At 44.5% G+C, this 21,603-nt stretch overlaps 1 protein-coding gene across 1 annotated transcript in view; it reads left to right on the top strand.

Moving 5' to 3' along the window:
* LOC123723937 (protein mono-ADP-ribosyltransferase PARP14) overlaps positions 1–20,368 on the top strand; it is a 50,461-nt gene extending 30,093 nt beyond the window's left edge. Inside the window, 8 exon segments of the mRNA XM_082969899.1 lie at positions 5,311–5,398; positions 10,742–10,876; positions 11,107–11,169; positions 16,776–16,949; positions 17,137–17,343; positions 17,508–18,022; positions 18,323–18,497; positions 19,056–20,368. Coding sequence (XP_082826025.1) covers positions 5,311–5,398; positions 10,742–10,876; positions 11,107–11,169; positions 16,776–16,949; positions 17,137–17,343; positions 17,508–18,022; positions 18,323–18,497; positions 19,056–19,339 — 1,641 coding nt within the window. The 3' untranslated portion in view covers positions 19,340–20,368.
* Positions 20,369–21,603: the final 1,235 nt, after the last annotated feature.

Genomic DNA, 21,603 nt, shown 5'->3' on the forward strand with positions numbered 1-21,603 from the left:
AAACCCGGTGATGTCGATCACTGAACGCCGCCCGAACAAGGAGAGGAGCCGACTTCGGCGGAAGTCGTGACAGTACCCCCCCTTGACGTGCGGCTCCAGCGGCGCGCCGACACCGGCCTCGGTGAAACACCCTCAGCAGTTCGGGGTCCAACACATCTGCAACCGGGACCCAGCACCTCTCCTCCGGACCGTACCATTCCCACTCCACGAGATACTGAAGGCCCCCTGCCTGACGTCTCGAATTCAGGATGGAACGAACGGAGTACGCCGGGGCCCCCTCGATGTCCAGAGGGGGCGGAGGATCCTCCCGCACCTCAGATTCCTGGAGCGGACCAGCCACCACTAGCCTGAGGAGAGACACATGGAACAAGGGGTTAATATGGTAGTCAGAGGGAAGCTGTAATCTGTAACACACCTCGTTCACCCTCCTCAGGACTTTGAATGGCCCCACAAACCGCGGACCCAGCTTCCGGCAGCCAGACCCGGTCTCACTGAGGTGATGGTCCACGCTGGTCTTTTGGCGAAGCGCGGCTCGCTGAAGGTGACCATGGGCAGCCTCCCATGTCTCCTCCGCGCGCCGGAACCAGTCGTCCACCGCAGGAGCCTCGGTCTGACCCTGATGCCACGGCGCCAGAACCGGCTGGTACCCCAATACGCACTGAAAGGGGGATAGGTTAGTGGAGGAGTGGCGAAGCGAGTTATGCCCCATCTCGGCCCAGGTCATGAATGCCGCCCACTCCCCCGGCCGGTCCTGGCAATAGGACCGCAGAAACCTGCCCACATCCTGGTTGACTCTCTCTACCTGCCCGTTACTCTTGGGGTGAAAACCCGAGGCAAGGCTGATCGGGACCCCCAGATGCTCCATGAACGGCTTCCAGACTCTCAACGTGAACTGGGGACCCCGATCAGACACTATATCCTCAGGAACCCCGTAGTGCCAGAAGACGTGAGTAAACAGGGCTTCCGCAGTCTGTAGGGCCATAGGAAGAGCGAGGAGACGACAGGACTTAGAGAAACGATCCACAACGACCAGGATCGTAGTGTTTCCCTGTGAAAGAGGAAGATCTGTTAAAAAATCCACCGACAGGTGTGACCAAGGTCGTTGTGGAACGGGTAAGGGGTGTAACTTACCTCTGGGCAGGTGTCTCGGAGCCTTACACTGGGCACACACCGAGCAGGAGGAAACATAAACCGTCACGTCCTTAGCCAAGGTGGGCCACCAGTACTTCCCAGTCAGACAGCGCACCATCTGACCGATCCCCGGATGACCAGAGGAGGGTGACGTGTGGGCCCAAGAGATCAACTGGTCACGGACAGCAGACGGAACATACATACGCCCGACGGGACACTGAAGGGGAGCGGGTTCTGTACGCAACGCCTGCTCAATGTCCGCATCCAGCTCCCACATGACCGGCGCTACCAGGCAAGAGGCCGGGAGTATGGGAGTCTGATCCATGGGCCGCTCCTCTGTGTCATACAGCCAGGACAGTGCATCTGCCTTCATATTCTGGGAACCTGGTCTGTAGGACAGGGTAAACATAAAACGGGTAAAGAACATGGCCCACCTTGCCTGACGAGGATTCAGTCTCCTTGCTGCCCGGGTGTACTCCAGGTTGCGGTGGTCAGTCCAGGGTGTTTAGCCCCATCAAGCCAATGTCTCCACGCCTTCAACGCTTTAACCACAGCTAACAACTCCCGGTCCCCCACATCATAGTTACGCTCCGCTGGGCTGAGCTTCTTCGAGAAGACAGCACAGGAGCAGAGTTTCGGTGGAATACCCGAGCGCTGTGAGAGCACAGCTCCAATCCCAGCCTCGGACGCGTCCACCTCCACTATGAACGCCAAAAAGGGATCAGGATGGGCCAGCACGGGAGCCGAAGTAAACAGAGCTCTCAGCCTCCCAAAAGCCCTGTCCGCTTCAGCTGACCACTGCAACCTTACTGGACCCCCCTTCAGTAGTGAGGTAATGGGAGCAGCCACCTGGCCAAAACCCCGGATAAATCTCCGGTAGTAATTGGCAAACCCTAAAAATTGCTGCACCTCCTTTACCGTGGTGGGAGTCGGCCAATTACGCACGGCTGCAATGCGGTCACTCTCCATCACCACCCCTGATGTGGAAATGCGATACCCTAGGAAGGAGATGGCCTGCTGAAAGAACAAGCATTTCTCTGCCTTGACGTACAGGTCATGCTCCAACAGTCGTCCAAGTACCCTGCGCACCAAGGACACATGCTCAGCACGTGTAGTGGAGTATATCAGAATGTCATCGATATACACCACTACACCCTGCCCGTGCAGGTCCCTGAAAATCTCGTCTACAAAGGATTGGAAAACTGATGGAGCATTCATCAACCCGTATGGCATGACGAGGTACTCATAATGCCCTGAGGTGGTACTAAACGCTGTCTTCCACTCGTCTCCCTCCCGGATATGCACCAGGTTATACGCACTCCTGAGATCCAGTTTTCGTGAAGAAGTGCGCCCCATGCATTGACTCAATCGCCGTGGAGATAAGAGGTAGTGGGTAACTATACCTCACCGTGATTTGATTGAGACCTCTATAGTCAATGCACGGGCATAGACCTCCATACTTCTTCTTCACAAAAAAGAAACTAGAGGAGGCGGGTGAAGTGGAGGACCGAATGTACCCCTGACCAGGGATTCAGAGACATATGTCTCCATAGTCACCTTCTCCGCTTGCGACAGGGGATACACGTGACTCCTGGGAAGCGCAGCGTCTGCCAGGAGATTTATCGCACCATCCCCCCGTTGATGAGGTGGTAATTGAGTCGCTTTCTTTTTACAGAAGGCGAGAGCCAAATCGGCATATTCTGTGGGGTTGCGCACGGTGGATACCTGGTCTGGACTTTCCACCGTGGTAGCACCAACGGAAACTCCTACACACCTCCCCGAGCACTCTCCCGACCATCGCGTGAGAGCCCTCTGTTGCCAGGAAATAGTGGGGTTATGATTAGCCAACCAGGGAAGGCATAGTACCACAGGAAATGCAGGACAGTCAATGAGGAAGAGACTGATCTTCTCCTCGTGACCCCCTGCGTCTCCATGGACATGGAGATGGTGGCCTCCATGATTGGCCCAGACCCTAATGGTCGACTATCCAGAGCGTGAACCAGAAAAGGTCTAACTACAGGAATAATGGGGATACCTAAACTAAGGGCTAACGCTCTGTCTATAAAACTTCCAGCTGCGCCTGAATCGACAAATGCCTTATGCTGGGAATGCGGGGAAAACTCAGGGAAACAAACAGGTACAAACAGGTGGTCAACAGAGGACTCTGGATGAGTGTGGTGCAGACTCACCTGGGGTGATGCCAGAGTGCCCTGCCTTTCGCCTCGACTCCCAGAGGGACCGACACGGCACCGACCGGCAGTGTGCCCTCTGCGGCCACAGATGGTGCATGTGATGGCCCCTTCTCCAGCCTCCCTACGCGCAGCCCCTCCTAACTCCATGGGCACCGGAGCGGGGATGCTGGAAGATGGCACCGACAGAGCCCCCTCTGGGATGCTGGAAGATGGCACCGACAGAGCCCCCTCGCAGGCTGCACCGATAGTGGACGATGAGGGCCCTGTCGTTCCAGCCTGCTCCGGCAGCCAAGGTCCGGAATTCCTGGGCGCTCCTCGTCCCCTGCCTCAAATGGAAGAGCCATTCCCCCGCCGCTCTACCCTTCAGGTGGATGGTCGAAGACAGCCCGGAAGCTACGGGTGAACTCCTCGAAGTGGTCCAACGCCGCGTCTCCTTCTCCCCACACGGCGTTTGCCCACTCCAGAGCTCTCCCCAAGAGACATGAGATGAGGGCAGACACTCTCTCCCTTCCTGAGGGAGCTGGGTGCACAGTGGCCAGGTAGTGGTCCAGTTGTAACAGGAATCCCTGGCACTGTGCTGCCGTCCCATCATACTCCCTGGGAAGGGAGAGACGCATCCCACTGGGACTGGCTCCGGACGGGACGGGTAGAGGTGACCCCGGTTGCACTGGTCGAGGCACTGGAGAGACCTCCTGTCTCTCCCAGCGGTCCATAGTCTGGCCAACGCGATCCATTATGGCACCAAGATGATGTAACATAGCCGAATGTTCCTGGACGCGCTCCTCGACTCCTCTAACCGGGGTCCCTGCTCCTGCTGACTCCATGGGTGGTGTGAAATTCTGTTATGGGTGTGTAAGGGAGGCGAAGTCAGGTGCAGGAGAGTAGCGTGTGGTAACAGGCGAGCTCTATTCCGTTCCAACAAACAACAGCACAGAATACACTAAACGTGCCAAAACATGGAACATGAATAAAAATACAGGCGCATGGTAAATTCCCACATAACATACAACAATTTCACACAAAGACATGGAGGGGAACAGAGGACTAAATACATGCAGTGTGATTAGGGAATGAAAACCAGGTGTGTATGGAACAAGACAAAACAAATGGAAATATGAAAAATGGAGCAGCGATGGCTAGAAAGCTGGTGACGTCGATCGCCGAACGCCGCCCAAACAAGGAGAGGAGCTGACTTCAGCGGAAGTCGTGACATTTGTGCACAACATTTGAGAGAAATAAGCTTTTTGTACGTATGGAAAATTTTGGGGATTTTTTATTTCAGCTCATGAAACATGGGACCAACACTTTACATGTTGTGTTTATAGTTTTGTTCAGTCTAAATCAGAAGGGAGTATGTTTTGATGTGTCTGTCATATCTGATAGATATAAGAAAGCTCAGGAAAATTATTATATATTTTTTACAGTGGAAATGCCCTATTCACTACCATTCATTTTTCGGCTCGGTACCGGGTTACCTTCAGACGGGTCCTGTGACACTTGTGGGGGTCATACCGCAGAACTGATAACGCCATCATGTTCATGAGAGTCTCATTTTTCCATAGACATGTTTTTGTTGGAAGACTCGTTTTCGGGATATCTCCTGGTCTGACAAACACCGCTGTAGCTCTGCAACCTTCCACCTCAGATGCGGATATACATTATCTCTAGCTTAAACAGTGTCGGTCCCTCTGGGAGATATTATGCTAATTCACTTTCTACAGGGGGTGGACATTAATCACTGATTATAACTGATTAGGAAGTCCTAGCCAAGCATTAGCACACCTGACACACAAAGAGTAATTGCATCAGGTGTGCTAGTGCTGGGTAAGAACAAACCCCTGTGCGTCCTCAGGACCAGGATTGAATAACATTGATAGCCAGGATATATTGGTAAGCGTTGTCTAGGGAGGAGGATCGAGTTGGTTCTAGCAGATTGATTTATGATTTTCTGTTTAGTATTTTTAAAGGCTTTAGATTTTATTTTCAGGCATTCTCTGATGAATTTAACAAGAGGTTCACAACCAAGTCTGCAACTTCAGGTGGCTCAGCAGCGGTGTCTACTCAGAAGATTAAAGGTATGTTAACAAATGATGGTTTCCCCCAATATACTGTATGACGGTGCCATGTTGAAAGTCACTGAGCTCTTCAGTAAGGCCATTCTACTGCCAATGTTTGTCTATGGAGATTGCATGGCGGTGTGCCTGATTTTATACACCTGTCACCAACGGGTTTGGCTGAAAAAGCTGAATCCTGTAACGTAACAAAATGTGGAAAAAGTCAAGGGGTCTGAATACTTTCTGAATGCACTGTAATTGAGGGATCTTAACATTAAAACTAGATAGGTACATTGTTGCTATAAACCTTTCAAATTTTTGTATTTGTGTCACAAATCCCATTCAAGTCATTGTGCCAATATTTGCATGTCAGTGTTCGTGAGAGTCTCAGCTTTCCATAGTAGGGTCATATTAGTTTGTAGCTCAAACCATTTGGACTTTACGGACGGGTAAAGTCCAAATGGGACGGTTTTCGGGATTACTCCAGGGGCTGTATCCGCAGTGTCTCAGAAAAGGTCCTAGAAATCCTATTAAAACCTGTTTTAAGGCAAAAAAAATCTCAGAGTAGGTTTTAGGATGATGTTAAGATACTGCTCAGACAAACTCTGTTCCAGGAGTAAAATCAACTCATAAAAGTTTATCTCAGCTGGTAATCACAACAATTTGAGGTACCAGAAAGGAAAGAGAGTGATTACGCTCATTAACCAATCGCAATGAGTTATTGCCAGCTGTGAACTCTTTAGCACGCTTCAGACAACCACGGTGAATGTGACTGTACATCAAATGTTGCAATTGTATAAGGAAATAAGCAAACAGGAAACCACTCACCCAGAGGCGGCGCTCCTAGTGGCCGGAGACTTTAATGCAGGGAAACTTAAATCAGTTCTAACTCATCAACATGTTAAATGTGCAACCAGAGGGAAAAAAATTCTAGATCACCTGTACTCCACACACAGAGACGCGTACAAAGCTCTCCCTCGCTCTCCATTTGGTAAATCCGACCACAACTCTATCCTCCTGATTCCTGCTTACAAACAAAAATTAAAGCAAGAAGCACCAGTGACTCGGCCTATAAAAAAGTGGTCAGATGAAGCAGATGCTAAACTACAGGACTGTTTTGCCATCACAGACTGGAACATGTTCCGGGATTCTTCCGATGGCATTGAGGACTACACCACATCAGTCACTGGCTTTATCAATAAGTGCATCGAGGACGTCGTCCCCACAGTGACTGTACGTACATACCCCAACCAGAAGCCATGGATTACAGGCAACATTCACACTGAGCTAAAGGGTAGACCTGCCGCTTTCAAGGTGCGGGACTCTAACCCGGAAGCTTACAAGAAATCCTGCTATGCCCTCTGACGACCCATCAAACAGGCAAAGCGTCAATACAGGGCTAAGTTTGAATCATACTACACCGGCTCCGATGCTCGTCTTATGTGGCAGGGCTTGCAAACTATTACAGACTACAAAGGGAAGCACAGCCGCGAGCTGCCCAGTGACACGAGCCTACCAGACGAGCTAAATCACTTCTATGCTCGCTTCGAGGCAAGCAACACTGAGGCATGCTTGAGAGCATCAGGTGTTCCAGACGACTGTGTGATCACGCTCTCTGTAGCCGACGTGAGTAAGACCTTTAAACAGGTCAACATACACAAGGCTGCGGGGCCAGATGGATTACCAGGACGTGTGCTCCGGGCATGTGCTGACCAACTGACAGGTGTCTTAACTGGCAGGTGTCTTCACTGACATTTTCAACATGTCCCTGATTGAGTCTGTAATACCAACATGTTTCAAGCAGACCACCATAGTTCCTGTGCCCAAGAACACAAAGGCAACCTGCCTAAATGACTACAGACCCGTAGCACTCATGTCCGTAGCCATGAAGTGCTTTGAAAGGTTGGTAATGGCTCACATCAACACCATTATCCCAGAAACCATAGACCCACTCCAATTTGCATACCGCCCAAACAGATCCACAGATGATGCAATCTCTATTGCACTCCACACTGCCCTTTCCCACCTGGACAAAAGGAACACTTATGTGAGAATGCTATTCATTGACTACAGCTCAGCGTTCAACACCACAGTACCCTCAAAGCTCATCACTAAGCTAAGGATCCTGGGACTAAACACCTCCCTCTGCAACTGGATCCTGGACTTCCTGACGGGCCGCCCCCAGGTGGTGAGGGTAGGTAGCAACACATCTGCCACGCTGATCCTCAACACTGGAGCTCCCCAGGGGTGCATGCTCAGTCCCCTCATGTACTCCCTGTTCACCCACGACTGCATGGTCAGGCACAACTCCAACACAATCAATAAGTTTGCAGACGACACAACAGTGGTAGGCCTGATCACCGACAATGACGAGACAGCCTATAGGGAGGAGGTCAGAGACCTGGCCGGGTGGTGCCAGAATAACACCCTATTCCTCAACGTAACCAAGACTAAGGAGATGATTGTGGACTACAGGAAAAGGAGGACCGAGCACGCCCCCATTCTCATCGACGGGGCTGTAGTGGAGCAGGTTGAGAGCTTCAAGTTCCTTGGTGTCCACATCAACAACGAACTAGAATGGTCCAAACACAGCAAGACAGTCGTGAAGAGGGCACAACAAAGCCTACTCCCCCTTAGGAAACTAAAAAGATTTGGCATGGGTCCTGAGATCCTCAAAAGGTTCTACAGCTGCAACATCGAGAGCGTCCTGACTGGTTGCATCACTGCCTGGTACGGCAATTGCTTGGCCTCTGACCACAAGGCACTACAGAGGGTAGTGCGTACGGCCCAGTACATCACTGGGGCTAAGCTGCCTGACATCCAGGACCTCTACACCAGGCGGTGTCAGAGGAAGGCCCTAAAAATTGTCAAAGACCCCAGCCACCCCAGTCATAGACTGTTCTCTCTACTACCGCATGGCAAGTGGTACCGGAGTGCCAAGTCTAGGACAAAAAGGCTTCTCAACAGTTTTTACCCCCAAGCCATAAGACTCCTGAACAGGTAATCAAATGGCTACCCGCACTATTTGCAACTCCAAAGCAATTTTCTGACTATGGCGCAGGAGCCTCTGACTTGCTTCCTTTTTCTATTATGAAGACACCTGCTGGTAACTGTCAGCGGGTTAGGACAGCTCCTGAGGTCTAATAAAAGTTTTTCAAGTAAGTGGGACTCTTGTGTCTAAAGAGGTTTCATGCATAGCTTTTATATCTACCCATAAGAGTAGGAGAAAAATATCTATACTCTCAGCACTTACGACCAATTTTCCACTCTGGGACACTTTGTGGATACGGCCCCTTGGTCTGACAAACAACGCTTTACCTCAGCCGCCTTCCACCACAGATGCGAAGTCCAACATTGGCGGATGTGGTGGATTGAGATGCAGCCCATGCAAAATCCCGAAAGTCTCTAGCTTCAGATGGATTTTGATGAATAAAAACTATGATTCTGTGCGGATGTCGAAAAGAGAATAAGTTTACCCTATCAATATAATCATATTTATCTATTATACTATTTAGGCCTACATAGCATTTGCTATAGCCTGACTTGATGCTTAGTCTACTGTGTGAAAAGTCACCAACAACTATTGTTTAAATTTAACCCAGGATTCAACAAAAAAATAGACAGTACTTATAGGCCTAGGGTTTCAAGTTTTGGTTGATTTTCAAATTTAAATACAGTTTCTCTGAAAGGTAATAATTTATATATGTTGGATTCCCGTCACCATCTTAACCAAAAATCTAAGTTAAAGAATAGGACTAAGGCAGTGGCACAGATGGAACTATCCAAGCGGTAGGTACATCTCCTTAGAATGTTGATATTTGGTTGCGTTGAAAACCAAACACAATTCAATATCACTTTTGTAATACAGTAACTAGCCTATTAACTCGTTGACAAGTTAACAAACTATATATGGGATTCACGTTTCCAACTCAACCAAAAATCTAAGTTAAAGAATAGGACTAAGCCAGATGAAACTATCCAAGAAGTAGATACATTTCCTTAAAATGTTGATATTTGTTTGTGTAACATCCAAAGGAAATTCAATATTACTTTTATGATAACCTTCAGGCTATTTACTGTATCTTCCAAACTTATGTAACAGTATTTATTCAACCTTAAAATGAGTAAAATATCCATGGCCTCATTTTGGGGTTACTTTAACTTTTTTATTTTATTTTAACCTCTATTTAACTAGTCAAGTTAAGAACAAATTCTTATTTACAATGATGGCCTACACCCCCGGGCAAGCCCTCCCCTAACCCGGACAATGCTGAGCCAATTGTGCACTGCCCTATGGCACTCCCAATCACGGCTGGTTGTGACATAGCCTTGGAACGAACCAGGGTCTGTAGTGATGCCTCTAGCACTGCATTGCAGTGCCTTAGACCACTATGCTACCCAGGAGGCCCTCATACATAGCTTTTACAAAGTTCTTAGAGATGTATGTTCAGGACAACATGCAAAGGTGGCAGGTCTGTGGAGATCTTCACAATTGCTATAATAATCTGTGCAGAATCTTAAACAGCATTGACCATCATGTAACCTCAACTGCAATTCTGTTAATTTGGCTATCAGTGATAACACATTCAGTTGTTGTATAAATAAACAAAATATCTGACATTGTTTTCCCATTTTGAACTTTGTTGTGCTTGTAAATGGTTGAAAGCACAGTAATAGCACATTTGGGAATTCAACAAACATTTAGCTGCCTTTTTGAATGGGTGAATATATTTTAGGTTGTAATCTCATTTATCAACGCCTCAACCAAATATCACCCAATTGTCATATTGAGATGACAGTGTGCCCAGTGGGTAGTTCATGGTCCAGTAGAGACATCAGCATTTCGGATTTGTTTCAATAGCCACTGCTAACATTAGCCACTGCTAACCAAAAAACAACCGTGTCCAACAAATTAATTTATTTTATTGTATGTAATCTGAATTTGGTCATCAAGTTTGAACATGTTGAACTTTCCCTCTTTTGCATAGCAGTGTTAGCTCAAGTTAGCAGTGGCTATTTAAACAAAACCGAACCGTGTATGACAGTTTCTCTGTGGATGACGGACTACTTTCAGGGTAAATGCAACAGAGGTAAGTTTTAAAAAGTGAAGATATCCTTTAATGTTATTGTTGTTTCATAGTTATGTTGACCTGAATTATAATACATTAGGGCCAGAGTGTTTCTTGACCTTGTGACCTAACCAGGAAAAATGTATCCTAGTTGATAGTTATTCAGCCAACATCATTTATTATGGTCATTGCTACATACTCCGTGCTTCATGCTGTCTTTGCAACTTCCTATTACTGCCAGGTCACTCCCATCATTTTGATGGTCCATAGCTTGACTTTTATTCTCAACTGCTAGGTTCTTCCTCAAGTTCAGCAATGTATGAGATAAAGATGTCAGGAGTGGTTGTACAGGCTGTCACAGGGGACATTACCAAAGAGACTACGGATGTCATTGTCAACTCCTCCAACTCCTCCTTCAGCCTCAAGTCAGGTACTCTTACCTCTATTTAAGATCATACACTTGGAAACATAGCAAATAATAGCAAACACAAAGGTATATATGGTTTAGTTTTGGATTAAAAAATATTATTGTCATTTAACTGATAGAGTATCAATCCTGACATGTCTGCACAACTGAATATTGTATTAACCTATTGAGCTAGCTTTAGCCGGGCATATTTTAAAATAAAAATGAAATATCCCTACTGTACACCACTCCAGGGGTGTCTAAAGCCATTCTGGACACGGCTGGTCCGACTGTGGAGACTGAATGCCAACAACTCGGTAAGAGCCTCTACCCTTGACATCATAACACAAGATATGACAATCACAGGGTTACACTATACTTCCCTTTCATCTGGGTATTTTCCTCCTGGTTTACCAGTGGTAAACAACATCAACTCCACTTTAGAAAGCAGAATCACATGTCCTGGGGTGGCCTAGCTAGCTGTCTAGTGCTCCATCTTTACACAATCAGGCAATCAAACACAATGTTTACCTCAACCCGCTCCCAGTTCGGTGATACATTTTGAGGGAATCATGGGCAGAGTGGTTTTGGTGGGGCGCGGGACTTTCTCGTTCAAACAAACAACTAGCAACAGCTACAAACCAAAACCATGGTTTGTATTATGAAACCTTAACTATGCTAGAAACAGTGTCAGTGGCATTTACCGTGAGAAGCTTGCTAACTAAAATGGCTAGCTGGCATAAACAGCTAATCTAGCTAGATTGATAACTTGTACATTACAACCAACGAGAGTGAACATGAACAGTTCCAAGAACTGTCACTCCAATTGAAATCCCCCAATCACACTTGTAGCCGATGTCGGTGACGTAACCTAGCAAAGCTCATGCGCAGAAACATATCATTGGGTCTAATGCTTGTCCACAGAACATATTGCATTTAACAAACAGTTACATGACCTACATCATGGTCAGCAAGGTAAAGATTCCGACATTTTTGGACAACTAAGCACAATTGATTTAGCCTCTATGGGACCGGCGGGACGAATTCGTCCCACCTACGTAACAGCCAGTTGAATCCTGTGGCACGATTTTCAAAACCTTTGAAATGCTATTACTTCAATTTCTCAAACATATTACTATTTTATAGCTATGTAAAGACAAGACTCTCGTTAATCTAACCACACTGTCCGATTTCAAAAAGGCTTTACAACGAAAGCAAAACATTAGATTATGTCAGCAGAGTACACAGCCAGAAATAATCAGACACCCATTTTTCAAGCTAGCATATAATGTCACATAAACCCAGAAGACAGCTAAATGCAGCACTAACCTTTGATGATCTTCATCAGATGACACACCTAGGACATTATGTTATACAAAACATGCATTTTTTGTTCAATCAAGTTCATATTTATATCAAAAACCAGCTTTTTACATTAGCATGTGACGTTCAGAAAAAGCATACCCCCGCAAACTTCCGGGGAATTTACTAACAATTTACTAAATTACTCACGATAAACGTTCACAAAAAGCATAACAATTATTTTAAGAATTATAGATACATTACTCCTCTATGCACTCGATATGTCCGATTTTAAAATAGCTTTTCGGATGAAGCACATTTTGCAATATTCTGAGTAGATAGCCCGGCATCACAGGGCTAGCTATTTAGACACCCGGCAAGTTTAGCACTCACCAAAATCACATTTACTATAACAAAAATGGTCTTACCTTTCCTGTTCTTCGTCAGAATGCACTCCCAGGACTTCTACTTCAATAACAAATGTTGGTTTGGTCCCAAATAATCAATCGTTATATCCGAATAGCGTCGTTTTGTTCGTGAGTTCTAGACACTATCCGAAAGGGTAAATAACGGTCGCACGCATGGCGCATTTCGTGACAAAAGATTTCTAAATATTTCATTACCGTACTTCGAAGCATGTCAACCGCTGTTTAAAATCAATTTTTATGCCATTATTCTCGTAAAAAAGCGATAATATTCCGACCGGGAATCTGCAATTAGCTAAACAGCCGAAGGAAAATACTGCACGGGGTCGAATCGGGCACGCGCCTAATTCCATTGTCCTCTGATGGGCCACTTTGAAAAGGCGATAATGTGTTTCAGCCTGAGGCTGACTCGTCATCGTTCAGGTTTTTCCCGGGCTCTGAGAGCCTATTGGAGCCCTAGGAAATGTCACGTTACAGCTAAGATCCTGACTCTTCAATACACAGAAGCAAGAACAACAACACCTTGTCAGACAGGCCACTTCCTGCATGAAACCTTCTCAGGTTTTTGCCTGCCATAGGAGTTCTGTTATACTCACAGACACCATTCAAACAGTTTTAGAAACTTTAGGGTGTTTTCTATCCAAAGCCAATAATTATATGCATATTCTAGTTACTGGGCAGGAGTCGTAACCAGATTAAATCGGGTACGTTTTTTATCCGGATGTGAAAATACTGCCCCCTAGCCCAAAGGAGTTAAAACCAGCACCATTTCAATTTCAACATTTCAACATGATCTAATCACCTATGCTTAGTCTAATACAGTGACAACTAAAAGATACCAAAAACGATTTAGTGCAATCAACGTAAGCTAAATATGATGTGGCTGTCCATGGGACTGATTTCTGTGTGGGTGTGTACGTGAGTGCAAGTGGAAAAAACATGTTGGCTCACAATACCATCCTCCTCTTTCATGTTGCCTAAACGGTCTATGATTCTGTCATACAGTACATGCTTTTAGTTTTTGCTGTCCTAGGCTACCTGGCTAAAATACTTGCCCGCTAGCCTAACTTCCTTTCATGGGCAACGATGCATTAGGCCAGCTAGTTAACATTAGCATAATACATCTAGCTACATGTTGAACTTTTATGGTTGGATCACAATCATCATTATAATCATTGGCCAGTATGACGCAGATGCTATGCTACAGGACTGCTTTGCTAGCACAGACTGGAATATGTTCCAGGATTCATCCAATGGCATTGAGGAGTATACCACCTCAGTCATCAGCTTCATCAATAAGTGCATCAACGACGTCGTCCCCACAGTGACCATACGTACATACCCCAACCAGAAGCCATGGATTACAGGCAACATCTGCATCCAGCTAAAGGCTAGAGCTGCCGCTTTCAAGGAGCGGGACACTAATCCAGACACTTATAAGAAATCCCGCTATGCCCTCAGACGAACCATCAAACAAGCAAAGTGTTAAAACAGGATTAAGACTGAATCCTACTACACCGGCTCTGACGCTCGTTGGATGTGGCAGGGTTTGAAAACTATTACAGACTACAAAGGGAAACCCAAACGCGAGCTGCCCAGTGACGCGAGCCTACCAGATGAGCTAAATGCATTTTATGCTCGCTTCGAGGCAAGCAACACTGAAGCATGCACGAGAGCACCAGCTGTTCTAGATGACTGTGTGATAACGCTCTCGGTAGCCGATGTGAGCAAGACCTTTAAACAGGTCAACATTCACAAAGCCGCAGGGCCATTACCAGGATGTGTACTCAAAGCATGCATGGACCAACTGGCAGGTGTCTTCACTGACATTTTCAACCTCTCCCTGACCGAGTCTGTAATACCAACATGTTTCAAGCAGACCACCATAGTGCACAAGGAAGCAAAGGTAACCTGCCTAAATTATTACCTCCCCGTAGCACTCACGTCGGTAGACATGAAGTGCTTTGAAAGGCTGGTCATGGCTCACATCAACAGCATCCTCTCGGATACCCTACAGCCACTCCAACTCGCATACCGCCCCAACAGATCCACAGATGACGCAATCTCAATCGCACTCCACACTGCCCTTTCCCACCTGGACAAAAGGAACATCTATGTGAGAATGCTGTTCATTGACTACAGCTCGGTGTTCAACACCATAGTGCCCACGAAGCTCATCATTAAGCTAAGGACCCTGGGACTAAACACCTCCCTCTGTCGTGTTTGCCCACGACTGCGGGGCCAAACACGACTCCAACACCATCATTAAGTTTGCTTACGACACAACAGTGGTAGGCCTGTTCACCGACAATGATGAGACAGCCTATAGGGAGGAGATCAGAGAACTGGCAGTGTGGTGCAAGGACAACAACCCCGCCCTCAATGTGAGCAAGACAAAGGAGCTGATCGTGGACTACAGGAAAAGGCGGGCCAAACAGGCCCCCATTAACATTGACGGGTCTGTAGTGGAGCGGATCAAGAGTTTAAAGTTCCTTGGTGTCCACATCCCCAATGAACTAACATGATCAAAATATAACAAAACAGTTGTGAAGAGGGCACAACAAAACCTTTTCCCGCTCAGGAGATTGAAAAGATTTGGCATAGGTCCCCAGATCCTCAAAAAGTTCTACAGCTGCACCATCGAGAGCATCCTGACCGGTTGCATCACCGTCTGGTATGGCAACTGCTCAGCATCTGACCATAAAGCGCTACAGAGGGTAGTGCGTACGGCCCAGTACATGACTGGGGCCAAGCTTCCTGCCATCCAGGACCTATATAATAGGCGGTGTCAGAGGGAAGCCCATAAAATTGTCAGAGACTCCAGTCACTCAAGTCATAGACTGTTTTCTCTGCTACCGCATGGCAAGCGATACCGGAGCGCCAAGTCTAGGACCAAAAGTCTCCTTAACAGCTTCTACCCCCAAGCCATAAGACTGCTGAACAATTAATCAAATGGCCACCGGACTATTTACAATGACACACCCCCCCCTTCCATTTGTTTTGTCCACTGCTGCTACTCAGTGTTTATTATCTATGCATAGTCGCTTCACCCCTACCTACATGTACAAATTACCTCAACTAACCTGTACCACCGCACACTGACTCAATACCGGTACCCCCTGTATATAGCCTCATTATTGTTATTTATATGTGTTTCTTTTTATTATTTTTTACTTTAGTTTATTTGGTAAATATTTTCTTAACTCTGCTTGTAAGTAAGCATTTCATGGTAAGGTCTACACTTGTTGTATTCGGCACATGTGACAAATAAAGTTTGATTTGATTTAATCACTGTTCTGATATCCAGAAACTCTTTTTGTTCATAAGAGACGGTGGCAGAAACATTACAAAATAAGTTACAAATGTAAAAGAAACACACAAAAAAGCTCAATTGGTTAGGAGCCTGTAAAACGGCAGCAATCTCCTCCGGTGCCATTGTAACAATCCTTGCAAGCTCCTGCATGTCATCTCTAGCTGAAACCTTTGCTAACAGGTATTGTGTCAATTTAAAACTTGCATAAGACAGTTCACAGAATTGTCAATTTAAAGCTATGTAGCCAATTTATTAATTACTACATTTAACTAACATTAGATAGTTAATTCAGAGATGTTTACCTTTGCCTCGATCTGGCAGTCTCGTCCGGATTGTAGTTTTTATGATAGCCACATTAGCAGCAAATTAGCATTTCATTTTTGGGAGGTAAATACAGGCAAATATATTGATAAAAATCACCTTGTCCCTGAGAGATTTACACAGTTATCAAAACATCACGCCAGGGTAAGCCTACCCAAAACACAGCCCTTATTTGAAGTGTTTCTAAAAAAAACTATGAGGAAAATGAATGGTGGAAAAACGATTGGAACCATTTCCCTGTTTGACTGCTAGGTTTTATGTATGACTCATACTGTTGTACTCTATTGCCTTGAAACAAACTAGGCTTCATGTTAGCCTATGATGCAAATCATTACATTACATTTACACTTTAGTCATTTAGCAGACGCTCTAATCCAGAGAGATTTTACAGTTAGTGAATGAGATTTAAGCACATTTCAATCCATTGCTATTCTAGTACACTATCTTCACCTACTTTTCTTGTCAGTCTTTCACTGTCCTATTCAACAATCATGAAATAAGCAAGAAATTAGCGATTTGCTCAGTTCTTTACAATGAAATCTACAATGTTTATTTTCACGAGCCGAGCCTAACGAAGGCATGATAATGACAAAGCCAGGCAACCTGCAGTGTAAGAAGATCATCCACTTGGTTAACCAGACAGACACGAAGAAGATCCAGCAGTCTGTTGAAGGTGCACTCAAAATGTGCACACAGAATAACTTCACATCCATATCTTTACCTGCTATTGGCACGGGTAAGTTACAAAAACAGAGGAGGGAAAGAGAATGTGAGGTACTGAAAGGAGATTTTAGTCTGTATGCATTAGTCAATGATTAACTTAACATCAGACATACAGTAAGGCTGTTAAGATGTGTTCACACTTGTTCAATCTCAAATCCATGTTTGCAATGTGTGCCAACTAAAGTGCCCTGTCATTCAAGGCCAAGGCAACATACAGCCGAGTGAAGTGGCAGACGCCATGTTGGATGCTGTTGTGGAAGTGGTGGGCAAGAAGTCCCAGAACTCCCTGAAGCTTGTCCGAATGGTCATCTTTCAGCCTGCCATGCTTAATGATTTCCACACAAGTATGCTTAAAAAGGAAGGCATTGACATTCAGGAAAAGGAGGGCTTTTTCCAAAATGTTTTATGTATGACATACTTCCTTTTCTAAACTTTGATCTGCAGTACATCATTTATGGAAAATAATGTCAGGTTTACCACTGTGCTTAATAGTAATATTTCCTGTTATTGACACCTGTAAAGACTATTGGACTCAATATACTGTAACTAAATTATCTTCATATTCTTACAGCATTCTTTACCAGAAGGAAAGTTGATAATGCACAACAGAATGAAGTCATTGAAATTGAGAGCCAGGACATGGATCCTGCTTGCTTCCACATCTGTGGTGTGTCGCAGGCCCACGTTGATCATGCCAAGCAAGTGATCAAGGACCTCATCGTGAAAGAGCAAGACTTCAACCTCATCAATGACAAAGCCCTCTTCAGCCTATCAGAATTGGAGCTGCAGAACATCTATGACATGCAGACCGCCATGGACGTGAGCATAAGTTTTCACAAATCTTCCCAAGAGGAGGCTAAACTCACCATAGAGGGTCTCAGCAAAGACGTGCTCAAGGCTTCCAATGAGATCCATGAGATGCTGAAAAAGGTCCGGCCCGAAGAGACTTTTAAAGATGTCCCCCAGCACTGGGATGACATGCCAGCCAACACTCCATGTCTGTCATTCCCCATTCAACCTCAAACCCAAGAGCATATTGACGTACTAAAACAATTTGAGGATACTTGCAAGAAGAATGTTCTAAAGGTCTCTCTTCTCCTATTTTCCATAGTAGTTACATGTATATTTATTTATTGTACAACTATCTTGTACAAGTCTCTTGAGATCATGGCTGGATCTGGTGAATGGAATGATTTGTACATACTCAAGAATGGGTTGAAAAAGTACAATAGCCTTTTCAATTTAATTGAACTAGATTCTAGGTTCAAGCATCACAGCTTAGCAACATTATATTAGGGATTCTGGAACCTCTTTATGGAAGTGAAAGATCTTTGTCACTGTCTAGTTAGCCAATTAATGTGTAATGCAAGGTTGTTCTTCACTCAGATCGAGAGGATCCAGAACAGAAGCCTCTGGGGGGGCTTTCAGATCAAGAAGAAAGACATGGAGGTCAGGAACGGTCACCAGAACAATGAGAGGAAGCTCTTCCATGGAGCCTGCCACACAACCATAGATAAGATTAACGAGCTTGGCTTCAATCGGAGCTACGCTGGGAAAAATGGTAAGTAATGGCTAACACAAAAAGAGAAAAGCCAACAATTTGAGGTTTCTTTCTGTTTGAATGTTTGAATTCTCATATTTTCTTTTGTTTGAATTATTGCAAACCGATCGTAGAGATCTACTAGAGAGCTCATCTCCTATATTGGCAATGGCTTCTTCAGTGACAGTATGGGCAGTGCCATTGAGGGCTAATTCCATGTTAAAGTATTGTCTGTTCATACATAAATTGAAAAAAGGTGCATACCACCACTGTGCTGGACAGTAAAGTCTTAAAAGGTATAAAGCCAAGTTTGGTGATTTACTGTCTGGAACCTGCACTTATGAAATATTTTCTCAGGAGTGTAATTGATTGGCTACTTCTGGGTGTGACTATGCTAAAACAGGATTTGGGCCAAGTGCACCCTCTATCCAACTTTATGATTCTGATCTATATATTGGCATGATGTTTTTGCACATTTTCTATTCAAATGCAATAAGCTTTCTCCTGCATTTACTCTACAGTCTGCAATGATTTAAAGGTTTAGAGAATTTCATAACCATTCCAAAATAATTTCTGCAGCTGCATTGTATGGAGATGGCACCTACTTTGCTGTCAAAGCAAATTACTCTGCCAGTGACACATACTCAAAACCGGATCCCCAAGGCCAGAAGTACGTGTACCTATGTCGAGTTCTGACTGGAGATTTCACAACAGGAAAACGGGGGATGAAAGTACCTCCACCTAAAAGCACCACAACTATTCAGCTCTATGACAGTGTGACAGATGGTGTATCTCCACCATCCATGTTCATAATCTTCCATGACAATCAGGCATATCCTGAGTACTTGATCACTTTCAAGTAGGTGTGGGCGATGTGGCCAATACATTGTCTCTATCTTTTACAACTTTTTGATCATACTGATACATAATAAATTAAATCTCAATATGTAATTAGTTATCTGTAACTCATGTGGTTTAGCTGAAGTGTAATATCCAAAACCAAAATCCCACTGGGCAAAAGCTGGTTGAATAAATGTTGTTTCCACGTCATTTCAACCAAAAGAATCCGTGAAGACGTCTGAATCAACGTGGAAAACTGATTAGATTTGCAAAAAGAGATCAATGTAAGGGCATTTTGTCTTTTTTTCACCCTACTTTTAACCTAAATCAAATGACATGGTGACATTTGTTGTTGATTTCACGGTTAGTTAACAACTCAACCAAATATAATCAAAACTAGAAGTTTAACTAACATCTGTGCCCAGTGGGATCTGCTTTATAATTAAAATGCAATTTGTTTTTTTACTTGTGACACGCTCTATATTGGAATATTCAGTCAAGTCAAACTCAAAATGTTTAGATAGTAACAATTTGAGACTAGAAGGTTTTGTGATTTTTACTGATTCCATGTCCACTTTGTTTGAATGTCTAAAACATCACCAGAACGTCTAAAACATCACCAGAACATCTAACTTCACAACAAATATTGAATCACATTCCCAGACAGCACAGATTAAGTAAAATCCTGGACTAAAATGCTATTTAAATGGAGATTCTCCATTGAGCATGCTTTTTTAGTCCAGGACTAGGTTTAATAATCTCTATCCGGGAAACCAGCCCTTAGTGTTTTCACTTGAACAGTAAGTCATCAGGTTTTGTGAAAGTTCACTTCAAGAAAGTAATCACCTTTGGCGGTTCTCAGAGAACACAATTCTTGCAAAGTGGGTCATAAACCATGGTCTTTGCCTTGTTGCATGCATATATTTGGATTATAAAGCCTTTCGGTTAATGAATAGTGAATATGTCTGTTCTGCTAAATCTTGTGATAATGCTTCTTTCTGTTGGTCTACAATAAATGTAAAAATAAAGCTAAAATAAATATATTGCATTAACATGCTGTTTTCCCCCATTTTTAAATGTGTTGAGGGACCTGGCAAAGACCAGGATTATTTAGTGTGGACTGATGTGAACTACTGTTATTGTACAGAGATGGACTCCATTCACCTTAAATAAATGTTTGCACCTGAACTAATTTCGGTGTGGCACAGCAATGCTAATGCAATCAAGACATCTTAGATTTTGAATTATTTGAATTATTTCGATTTAAGGGAAAAATGTAAAAACTGGGCAAGGGGAGTGAATAATTTCACAACTTGTAAAAGTTGAATATATTTGGTTCAGGAAAATTACAACCAGGAATGGCAAATGTATTGCGCCTTTGACCTTTGATGTGAATCACTTCAACATTTTAGACCCTGAGAGGAATGAGCATAGAAATAGATACTGTAGAAAGAGACTGATTCTGTGTCCCTCCAGTCTGGTTGAAAAGCTTCATAGTGTCTGTATCCACTGCAGTTATTTTAATGAGGACGTCTCTCACACAGTCATGCCAGCATTTATGCTGTTGAGTGAGGAGTAAAGGTCTTTCCTCTAGATCACGTGTCAAACTCATATCATAGAGGGCTGAGTGTCTGTGGGTTTTCATTCTTCCTTTGTACTTGGTTGATGAATTAAGGAAACTGATTAGTAAGGAACTCACCTGGTTGTCTAAGTACTAATTGAAAGGAAAAAGCAGCAGACACTAGGCCCTCTATGGAATGAGTTTTACACCCCTGTTCTAGATGGTTGTCTTCAGGCCAGGTAGAGTGAGTTCATACCTGTGGGACAGAGAGAGAGATCCCAGAGAGAATAAAGGCAGATAGCTTAGTAAAACTAATACGGTTTAGTATGTTCATTATCGTTGTAAAAGATTACATCCACACGCACAATTACCTCTGCACATTTATTGCCGGCGATTCAGTCAGTAACCATCAAGACAAGACAGACAACAGAAATGTTGACAACAATCATCAGCAATGATTTCACGGTAAGGTCTATTCCTGCAACACCTGTTGTATTCGGCACATGTGACAAATACAATTTCATTTTATTTGAATGTACATATACTGTAGATCCTGTGTGCATGAGTAATCTTTTAGGATGAACTGTTATGGGGCTGTTATTCCCAGCATCACAAACAAGAGAGACAGACAGTATGGCAATGTGCATGTTAATGTTCATCTTTAATGACTGTTTTGCATCACAGCATATTCCACTATCAATGTCCCACACACATTCATTCATTCAC

The sequence above is a fragment of the Salmo salar genome, chromosome 26 (assembly GCF_965601325.2).
Source record: "Salmo salar chromosome 26, fSalSal1, whole genome shotgun sequence".
Lineage (NCBI taxonomy): Eukaryota > Metazoa > Chordata > Actinopteri > Salmoniformes > Salmonidae > Salmo > Salmo salar.